The 10835-nt window shown below is 57.4% G+C and overlaps 1 protein-coding gene across 2 annotated transcripts in view; it reads right to left on the reverse strand.

Moving 5' to 3' along the window:
* The window catches only part of Ttyh2 (tweety family member 2), a 42875-nt gene extending 34009 nt beyond the window's left edge, over positions 1-8866 (reverse strand). Inside the window, exons 1-2 of one of the 2 annotated variants that reach the window (XM_004860582.4) lie at positions 8668-8866; positions 1139-1311 (exon numbers count right to left, since the gene is read on the reverse strand). In XM_004860582.4, coding sequence (XP_004860639.2) covers positions 1139-1311; positions 8668-8796 — 302 coding nt within the window. In that variant the 5' untranslated portion in view covers positions 8797-8866. Of the gene's footprint in view, positions 1-1138; positions 1312-3438; positions 3556-8667 lie in introns of those variants that run through there. The other variant, XM_087208555.1, reaches the window with a different exon arrangement.
* Between the last annotated feature and the right edge of the window lie 1969 nt (positions 8867-10835).

A 10835-nucleotide genomic window follows, 5' to 3' on the forward strand; every position in this document is an offset into this window, starting at 1 on the left:
TTAGCTCAGAGCTCCAGGGCTTGCCTATCTTCTGGCTTCAGCGAGCCCCACGCTGCAGGCAGGATGCAATCCTGGACATGTTCTAACAGAAAAGAAATGAGCACTGCAGCTACCTGCAGACTAGAAAATAGGGTCCTTGTTCCCAGGCTCCAGATCTGAGGCTAATTACTGAGGGACCCCACCCCCAAGTGGGGACACACTCCAGGAGCATCTCAGGGGGATCCTGAGGCTTTTCATGTCTTTCTTCTTTTCTTTTTTGAGGGTTGCACTACACAGTCCATGCTGGCCTTGATCTCACTATGTAGCCCAGGCTGGTGATCCTCCTCCCTCAGCCTCTTGAGTGCTGAGGTTACAGGTGTGTACCACTATCTCCAGTCCCCCAGGTTTTGCATTGTTCGGTGTTGGGGCTTGAACCTAGGGCCTTGTAAATGCTAGGCAAACACTCGACCACTGAACTATATTCCCAGCCCTACCTTAGGCTTTGGGGGAAGCCTCTGCAGATATAAAAACAAAAAACATACAGTAACAATGCAGGTGTGGACACTACTGGTGGAGCAGGCCAGGCAGCACGGGCTCTGATGTGGCACTAGAAATCCTTACTTCTTCATCCAAAGCAAAGAAGGACAGCTGCCTAATGGCTCTAGAAGCTACTGATCTCATGAGAAGATGACTAACCTGGGTATACTCTGTCAGAGTTTCTTCTAACCTTGCTGGCCCAGGGTGGCTGGCAGGTGGGAGGAGACAGGGACACAGTGGGCAAAGGGGTGCACTGTTTAGAAATGCTGCTCAGGCAACTTGGGGAGGAACCTGCACGGCTGCCAGGCATTGGGCTGCACAGAGCAGGGGGTGGGGCCACTAGGGAGACTGACCCCCCCCCCCCAGCCTCATCTCAGGGATCTGATTCCCAGTGCTTGGACAGAAAAAGATCATCCTGAGGGCAAGCTTGCTCATCTAGGTGGTAGGACCCGGGTCAGAGGAACATGGCCACACAGCTGAGGAGCAGTTGGGGCTTGTTGAAACGGGTGTCAAGGCCATGGGCTAACCATGGACAAGACACAGATAGCTCAGGCCCAAGCAGGTGACTCTCTTGCTCCTGGGTCTGCCAAGACTGTCCCCACACATGGAGAGGGGCACTCACCAGCAGATGAGCCCGGCTGCCACCGCTGTCCAGGTGATGCAGCAGGAGCTACGCTGCTTGGTGTGCACCTCGTGGTCCCGCCGGCAGCAGCAGGCACATACCAGGTAAGTGGTGAGGAAGGCGAGGTTCAGGCCCAGGCAGATGGCAGCCAGCAGCCCCAGGAGCAGCAGTGACTGGAAGAGAGAGGCTGGGGTGAGCTCTTGTCCCAGCAGGGGGAACTCTGGGAGTGGCCGGCTTGGGCTCAGAGGGTGGAGCTCTGTGACTGCCAGCCACCCCATGCTTCTGTCTGCCCTTGTCCCTCCTCTCTGATGAGAGCTCCCGTTCTGTGAACATCACAGAGTGGGGTGATGGGGAAGGAGCGAGAGGGCTCAGGAGGCAGGGAGGAGAGCACGAAAGGCTGGCCCAGGATTCCGGCTTCCACACCTGGGTCAAAGTACAGAGCAGGCCCAGCCTGAGGCAAAGCTCTGAGACCCCAGGAAAGGAGGCAGGAACTGCCCACCGGAGGGCAGCAAGCTACAAGCTCTAAGGGGTGATCAAAATATGCAGAGAATGTTTAAATTTAAAAACAATTATTACAGTAACAGACACATTGCCACGAATCCCTCTCAAAATACTTCCCCTCATTCCATCACTCCTGGCACTTTCAGAAGCAGCTCTGGAAGTTCTCTTTGGTACGTGTCTTCACCAGGTGTGATAAAAAAATATGATGACTGCTATGGGCAAGTGCCTTCCAATGAAAAGGCAGGCTTACAAAGACATTATGGTGTGTCCTCATGTACTTACTCACTGGGTCTGGCACCGTGAAAATTCTGGCTCTTTCCCAAAGTCAAGATGATCATGAAAGGTAAATGTTTTGAATTGACTCAGGACATCAAGGCCGCCAGGGCAGTGCAACTAAAGACAATCATGAAAGAGGACTTCCAGAACTGCTTTAGAAAGTGGCAAGAAAGATGGGATAAGTGTGTTCTAAGAGAGAGGGTAGATTTTGAGGGGGACCAATGTCAATGTGTCTCTTACTGTAATAAACTTTAAAAAATGTCAACATTCATTGTATTTTTCAATCACACCTCATCTGCTGCCAAGGGAGGCAGATAAGATGTCCACGGGGTCCAAAGCACCCAAGGGTCTCTAGGAGGAGGCGGAGCTTGGGCAGGATGCCTCAGGTACCAAGTGGAGCAGCTGGCAGGGCTGTTGCCCCTCTATGCCAGAATCTAATGTGCCCATTCTAGGTGCCCATCCAGAGTGATGAGAAGCCAGCTCCCTTCTGAGGGGGTGAGCGAGGGGGCTGGGAAAGAGATAAAGGAAGCCAAGATGTGCAAACCATGCACCCCTTCCACTGCATTCTGCAAAGAGCAGGATGGCAGCTGACCCAGGAGCCGGTGGGAGCAGGAGTTGCCTTCTCAGACCCACCTAGCACCTCAGGGTGTCCTGCAAGGGCAGGAGTTATGTGCCAGGAGGCCTGTCCCCACCCCCCACCTGCCTGCCACATCCTCCAATCTTTTGATTCAGCCAGATGGACACCAGATGGCCCCAGGATTGGTGGCCATCAGCCAGAGCTGAACTTGGCTCTGAGTCAGGCTCCCGAGTGGACGGCCTACCCTGTTTCCCATGGGCCCGAGTGGGTCCCTGTCCACAGTCCCCACACCCCAGTGTGGATGGAGAGCCTGTGTCAGGGACTCTGGATGCTGGTGGCAGTCAGCAGTGTGGGGAGACTGCGGGCCCAGAAGGTCTGACAGACGACAAGCCATGTACAGGGGGACACGTAGAGCCAACCTGACGCAGAGGCCAGTGGCTGCCACCCAAGGTCTGCGGCCATCTTCTAGAGGACAGAGCACAGGGCTGGGGATGCCGGCAGGAGCTACCGGCCCTTTTCCAGCTGTGCTCGGCTGCCCAGCCCTGTGCAGACTCAGGCAGGCCACTGGCCCTGAGCTGGGCAGCTCTGATGCTCACCTGGACGGATAAGTGTCTCAGTCTTGGGGACCAATGGCGGCAGCGGTGAGGACAGGACAGCCTAGAGGCAGCCCAGGTGGGCCACATGGGTCTGACACAGAATGTGGCTTTCACTTCCACCCCGGGTGTGCCTGTCAGAGGTACCACTGGGAATTCACTGCCCTCCTCCAGGCAGCTAGGAAGACAGGCAGTAGCTCTGAGGGGGTGGGGGCTGGCACTGCCCCTTCCTGGAGCACTCATTAGCATGACCAGTCCCTTGCAGGGGCCCCAGGCCAAGGTGGAGGGGGCCAGGGTGGGTGGGGCTTGGGGCCACTTCCCTCAAAGTGAAGATCTCCATGCTGCAAGCTGACCTTTAACTGTGACACTGATGGCTCCCAGGAGCTGCCCAGCCGTGCAGAGCCTCGAGGCCTGGTCTGAACTCCAGCTTCCGAGACGCCAGCTCACCCAGCTGACCCAATCAATCGGTGTCCTACTCAAGCCCGAGAAGCACCAGAAACATGTCAACACAAGTTCTCAGTCTTTCCCCAGAAGCTTAAATTTTCTTAAAACTGATTTGCTCAGCAAAGCCCAGACATACTACACCTTGGTGGATGCAAATGCCATGGTCTGTCCTGGCCACCACAGGCCCTTGGACCCCTCTACTAAAATCCAGGGACACTTTAGTAATTGGCAAACTACTGGGCAACACACATGCTATGATCCAACATCTCCACAGAAAAGAAGGCTTGTCTCCAACAAGATCCACACACAAAAGTCCACAGCAGCAACTACCAACTACCAAAATACTCTAGAGGTTCACTGACAAGACACGCACACACTATGCTTACTGTCATTAAGTGGCATACCATGCAGCCATGAAAAAGAAACAGCAGCTCCACATAATGAGGTAGATGAATCTCCTGGGTAGCACACCAGCAGACTGGATGTTTAATTTATATAAAGTATAAGATCAGAGGCCGGGGATTTAGCTCAGTGGTCCCAGCGCCTGCCTCACAAGCAAAAGGTCCCGAATTTGATCCCCAGTACCAAAAAAAAAAACCCAAAAAAACAAAGTATAAGATCAGAGATGCTCTACTATAGCAGTGGAAGTGTAAATAGTAGCTACCTCTGATATGCTTTGATGGGATGGTGCCTCACACGTCACTTACGAATGCATTGGGATGGACACTTCAGACTGTGCATGTTTAAGTTATTCCTAATAACTTATAAAAAATAATGGAACACCAGGTGGGCCTCTCAAGCAGCACAGCTAACACCCACACCTTCCCTAGCGACCCTTCACGTCACTGTGCCCAGGCTAGTCCCACTGATCTCTCCAAAACAGGGAACGCCAGAGATCTATCCTGTGTTCCCACCCAGAAGGAAAGACACCCCCCCACACCAAGTGGTGGAGGGGAGATGTGAGCGGGGGCCCTGTCAGTTTCCCCACGCCCACCCCCTGCCAAGTCCCTCCCTGTGGCTGAGGTCCCTCCTGACCTCCTGTGAGCAGCCTGGGATTTTTCGGACTGAGCTGGGCAGCTGGCCTCAATTAGGTGACAATAATGCATCCAGTTCGGGAAGGCTCAGGGATGCCTGGGAAACCCAAACTCTGAGGTCTTCTGTAGGCAGCTCACCTCCGGAACCCTGCCCTCCCTACTGAGGGCAAGGCTGCAGCAGAGCAGGTGGGGGGGACCAGACACACGCGGTGAGATGGGGCAAAGCAGGCAAAGGGAATAGGAGGAGGGAAGGGAGGAAAGGGAGAGGGAAGGAGGCGAGCCCAAGCAATCAGCCAACTTGGTGTCACCTGCTGCTCTCTAATGGGTGATTACTTTCCTACTCCTAATTAACACTCCAGTCCCCAAGTGCACGACAACCTTGGTGACCAGGAGGGGGGCTGAGTGGGGAAGCCGAGCTCTGCTCACACGCCCTCTTGCTCAATGGACAGCACTTAGCAAGGATGTCTCCCATACCACCCAGCGTCTCCCACAGTGCATCTCCCACTGTGCCCGGAGGCCACATCAGCGCTGCCTCTGCCTCTGCCCTCATTCATGCCACTTCAATCATTTCTAGTTTGTCGTTTTGTAATGAGAAACTCCGTTCCAGAAGCCAGAGCTCAGGACCCTGGGGTGGGGGTGATGTGAGCACTGCTCAGTGTACTGGTCCCCAGGAGACAATCAGAGAGGTGGGCTAATCTCGGGTGAGGCCGGGGTGGGGAACAGGTGCACCCCCTCCTGACTGAGCATGACTGTCAAGTGACTGTGACTCAGGGCCAGGCTCGATGAAAGGCGCTCCCTCAGCCTGGCCACAGCTCTTCCTCCTCCTGGCCGGGGTGGGAGTTGCCCTCTGGTCTTTCCTCCTCAGACTCCTGTCCCCGCCTCTAGCCTGAGGACACACACTTAAGTCTCTCTGAAGCACTCAAAGAGGAACAAAGAATCTCACCTAAATACAACAATTGAAACCTGCCATTTGTCTCCAAACACTTGTCTCAGAGGACAACTCCTGACTCAGGGCAAGGAAAGGCAGAACCGGAAACACACACTGTCAGGCTCAAGGAGTCTGGTTTTCCCCTCTGGGATGGGCTAAACCTTGACACCAAAGCCCGGGGAAGGAGGAAACTGAAGTTCTCTGTTCAGAGAGCCACAGGTAGATTTCATGCCAGGTCCTCTTTCTGTTTGTTGTCACCAATGCTACCCAAAGGACACCTGGCCAGCTGGGGTCTCCTCCTTCCCAAGCAGGGATTATGGTGATTTAGAAGGAGCCAGGAGTCACCCACAGGATCATCTCCATGTCCAACCCTCATGGCCTGTCAAAGGAGGTGGGGACTCCCTTCCCCTGCCCTGCCACCTGCCCGGCTCCCGTTAGTCTCTCAGCCTCAGCTGGCCCCCGGGCAACCTCCCAAGGAAGCTGTGGATGCAGGCAGGCCAAGGAGCCTTCCTGAGAACTCAGGCTCAGGTTCGCTGCAGGGAGGGATGGAAGATCAGCTATGGGAGGAATGGGAGGTTTCCACTGTCCCCAAAGACCCCCAAGTGAGGGAGGAACCTACTTCCTCAGGGAGGTCCAGGGACAGAAAACTGGCTCCCGGTCTTCCAGTTTGTCAAGTGACCTGTTTTGCAGCCCCCCATTCTTCTAAGACCCCCTTTTGCCTTCTAGACCTCATACATAAGGCAGCCACTCCCCAGCCTTCCCGAGGCCTGCCCCTGCCTGTTCCCATCTTCACTTTATCTTTGACACACCTGCGTGCACACACGCTGACACACAAGCCTGCACGGTTTGTTTGGACATTTAGGGCATGAGCGGAAGCTCCTTCTGCATTCTTTTTCCCCCCAGACTCCCCTGATCAGGGTTGGAGCTCTCTTTCCTCCCTACTCCTCTGGGGTATTGTGCTTACAAGTAAACTTAAGGCTAACCGTCTAATGATTTGTATCAGGGCGGCCTATTATGTGCTGTGGGACCCTCTGTACTAAGCATGTTCTGTGTCATATCTCATTTAACACTTGTGATGGAAGAAGCAAATCTTCCAGAGGTTAAGACATCTGCTCATGGTCCCACAGTGACAGAACTGGAACCCAACCTGGTTAGGTGATGGCAAAGCCACCATTTCAACTCCCTGGCTGCTGCCATAGCACTGTGCCCACAGCCTGGCCCTAGAGAACCCGCAGGCCCTGCTCTCAAAGGCCTGCTGCCTCGTTCTCATGGTCACCCAGGCCTGATAGCAGGTGCCCAATCCATGCTGTGAACTGACCTGCTGCTGCCTGACACTGGCTGTGACAGGGGTTCAGGAGGAAAGGAGACCAGTGGTCAGACAAGGGGGGAACTTGCCAAAACAGGAGTGGCCTTAAGTAACCCCAAAAGCCAGATTTCAGTCCTGCCTTCCATTCAGTGCTCTACTTCCACCCAGCAGGACTGGGGTGAGGGGGGCAGGGCAGGACCAGCGGCTTTGGAAGGGGACACCCTCTGGAGCCCAGCACAAAGGGTGTCAAGGCCAGGACCCTGGAGGGGGGGCAGAGCGGTGAGTGGGTCCTGCTGGCTCAGCTGCCACCTGTCCCTGGGACTGGGGGTGGGTGGGGCAGGTTCAAATCCTCCCAGCCTCAGCTGCTGGCAGGACAGGTGCTGTGTCCGGGGGCCAGAGGGATAAGGGAGAGCCCTTAAGGTGCCCCCTGACTTAGGGGGTCTTCTGCACCCAGCTGGGGTTATTTCCTCCAGTAGAGAGGAAAATATGGCTGAGGCCCAGGGGGAGGGTTTGGGGCACCCACCCCAGAGCACAGCTGTCTCTGAAATCACATCCGCCTCTTTTCCTGCATTCTTTGGGAGCGGAAGATCCCCTGGGGCTATCCCCAGGCAGCCCATTCTCAAGGAACACTGCCTTCCTCTTTTGGGGGTCTGGGAAAGGGAGGGGTGGACACCGAAGGGGAAAGAGCTGGCCAAGCCCACCTAGAGCAGGAAGGGTCCCATTTTTCCTCCTGGAAAAGCAGGCACCAACTGCCTGGGCCTGGAGGCAGCCAGGGCACCAGGGGTTATTATTAGACTCCTGGTCACTGGCACTGGCACATGGGCAGTATCCAGCCTACCCACTTAGGATCCCTGGACCCTGAGGGAGGAAGGCCTGAAAAGGGCAGAGGCCAGCAGGTGACTCCCAGGCACAACCTATAGGAGGCCCGGCTTGGCCCCACTGCCCCAGGCAGGGAAATGAAAAGGTCAATGCCTTGACGGCAGGCAGAGGCCGCTGGGGCCAAAGTCCCAAGCTGGGTACACAGCTCTGAACAAATGAGTCCCTTCCTGGGCTGCCCAGCTCTCTGATTCTTTGATCCAACGGACGTAACCGAGTCAGCAGAGCCCGGGGTGGGCTCAGCCACACCCGGGATGGGCTGGGAGGCTGCAGCTCCATCTGTCAGGGTGGTCGGGGTGCAGACACTTTTGGAGAGAAGTGCAAGGCTGAGGGGAGACTGGACAAGAAGCCAAGACGCCAAAATTTCCAGGCCTAGAAGTATGAGCAGGGACACAGGGATGGAGCAGCCCCGGCGCAAGCAGAGGACAAAGAGGAGGTTGGCTGTCAGCACGGGGGTGGGTGGGTGTGGACTCAGGCAGGACGCGGTGCGAGAGGCGGCTGATTTGAGGCCACCTTCCTTTCCAGAAAGAAGCACAAGGGGGGAAGTCACCCACGCCGCCTCCGCGGCCCCGCAGCCCCCAGTAGGGGCCCGGGCGAGGTCTTGGCAGTGGCTCCCACCCTGCAGGCAGGGGCCAGGAGCAGGGGCGCAGGGAGCCCGAGCCGGCCTCGGAGACTCAAGCCCGTTTCTGCCCAAACTTCTGCCAGGCCACCCGGCCGGGAGGAGAGCATCGCGGGTTGGAATTCGGGAGGGAGGAAAACTTCGGGGAGCTCCACGGCACCCCCGCGGAGCTGCCGGACGCGGACGCCCCCAACCGGCCCGGCCCGGCGCCCCCGCCCGCCGCCTTCCTCCCTTCCCAGCGCCCGCGCCACGCCGAGCTTCCCCCTGTCCCCGAGCCCCGAGGTGTCCTCAGGAGGGGCCAGGCGTCCCGGGAGGAAGGGGAGAAGGGAAGGGGCCGCGGGGAGTTTGAGAGCTGCGTGCGGGCGCGCGGCTCACCTCCTGGTAACTCTTGTCGCGGGGATTAAAGGTGCTGTCCACCGGCTGCAGGCGCAGGCTGAAGTGCGGGACGCTGTGCAGCCACACGACCCACCAGGGCGCGATGTAGTCCACGCGCGCCGCAGACATTGCTTCGCCGGAGCGCCGCCCGCCCGCTGCGGCCCACTGTGCCGCGCCACCCGGCCCGCGCCGCGCGCCGGGCCCAGGCCCCGCCCCTCCGCGACCAGGCCACGCCCCGTGACCGGGTCCCGCCCATCGAGGTCCCAGGCCACGCCCCTGTCCGGACCGGCCCTTGGGCTCCTCCTGGGCCCCCTCCCAAAGGCCTGCAGCCCCGTTCTGGTCCTGGTCCTGGTCCTGTCCTGGCAGAGGGGCGAAAGGGCCGGAAGAAGCGATTTCGGTCTCTAAGTCCCCGGGATTCTTACAGTGATGTATAGGAAATCAAGGCTATGAAACGTCCAGTGCAGGTAGCAGTCATGGGCGAGAGGCGAGGCCCGCGACTTCCCAGGCTTGTTAGAGGGTGAGTGAACTTGGTCACTTGTCCAGATTCAGCCCCAGTCCTTCATTTGAGCGTCCACTATGTAAAGCATGTGGACTCAGAGAAACAGGACAGCTGTCAGGCCAGCTGCCCCAGCAGCTAACGATGCTGCCTGCCCGGCGCCCGGAGTTGGGACCGGGTGTTTGGGGACCGAGAGTCCTTCTGGAGGGAGGGACGGGGCCGGCGTCCTGGAAGAAGAGGCTTTTGAGCTGTCCGAGGGCCAAGAGAGGGGACGTGGGGACCAAGAGAGAAGATGCAGGCCCTCGGCCCCCCGCGCGCTGCACTTCCGTGGGGGCGGACACTGACACCCACGCAAGGCGCCAAGCGTGCGGGGTTAGACTGTGCTTTAGGGGAAAGCGAGGCAGGGTGAGGCGGCCACTGAGCAACTGCCCTCAGCAGAGCCTTTCGGGCCTCAGACCTTTGCACACTGACAGAGCCCGCACCCGACTGCGTACAGCTCGTGTGAGCGAGCCAGGCGCCCAGGCTGGAAGCAGTAGGGGGTCTGTGAGATGGCGAGGGGGTCGCCAGGAGCAGCTTGGCTGGAGACAGCGCTGGGCAGCTAGCCCAATGCGGTGTTGTGATGTGAAGAGTGAGAAAGGAAATCTGGCAGGGGCAGGAGGGACTCCTGGATTTCCAGCTAGGATTGGATGCCCTGCAAACGCGTGTGGCTGTTAGGGTGGGGAACAGACAGGGCCTGCTCCATCGGAGATGCTGAGCCAGGAGTCAGGCGCTGCCCTGTCGTCCGGGGCCTCTCCAGGCCGGCACAACCCAGTACAGATGCCAGAGGCTGAAGCTGGCTGGAGGGGCACAGGAACCCAGGGACCTCTCATTCACAGGGGCTTCCTTCACCAACTCTGCACATTTGGGGACCTTTTCTCTGGGGAGAGCGACTGATAAATCATACAAGTTTCTGTCTGCACCGTGTTTTAGTAGGGGAAGTGAGGCCGGTCTTTAGCTTGCACAGTGCTTAATTATAAACCTCTTAAGTGCTTTGAGCCAAGGCCAGGATGTTTCTCAAAAAAACCACAGTTGAGTTGATGAATGATGGGGAGTTAGCAGGGGTGGGGTGGGGTGGGGGGGTGTCCTGATGGCAGGTCTGGGCTGTGGGTAGGAGGAGCCAGCAAATGCAAGACCTGAGTGCACACTGGCTAACTTCCGGGGGTGGGGTGGGGTGTGGGAAATGTCAGAATTAGAGTGGTTACACCTTTTCACCAAAAAGGTGAAAGTCACCTGGAAAAAAAAGGCCTCACTTTAGTTTTAACACGTGAGAGGCTGGTGAGGTAAGCAAGGGCCAGATCACAGGCCCACCTGGACCCAAGAAGCTGTTTGGTACAGACTCCTCCTCCCTCCTGCCTGCCTCCTCCAGACCAGTGGCACAGGACAAGGCTGTTCACCCTTGCCATGAAGCCTCCCAACACGAGTTACAAAGATTTGTTCCTTTAGGGAGATCAGAATTGCACCTGGACAGTACCTCAGCTGAGAAGGGAGGGCAAGATACCAGCGTGCCTAGGTGGGAGGCACCTGGCTTGTGGGGAGTAAGCAGTTACCTCTGCACTAGCTTTGAACCTGCTGCAGGGGAACTCCAGACACAGCAGGACCTGGGCCAGAGGGAGCTGGTGCAGACTTGTGCATG

The sequence above is a fragment of the Heterocephalus glaber genome, unplaced genomic scaffold (genome assembly GCF_053883595.1).
Source record: "Heterocephalus glaber isolate CG9 unplaced genomic scaffold, H.glaber_assembly_v1.0 deba00000937, whole genome shotgun sequence".
Classification (NCBI taxonomy): domain Eukaryota; kingdom Metazoa; phylum Chordata; class Mammalia; order Rodentia; family Bathyergidae; genus Heterocephalus; species Heterocephalus glaber.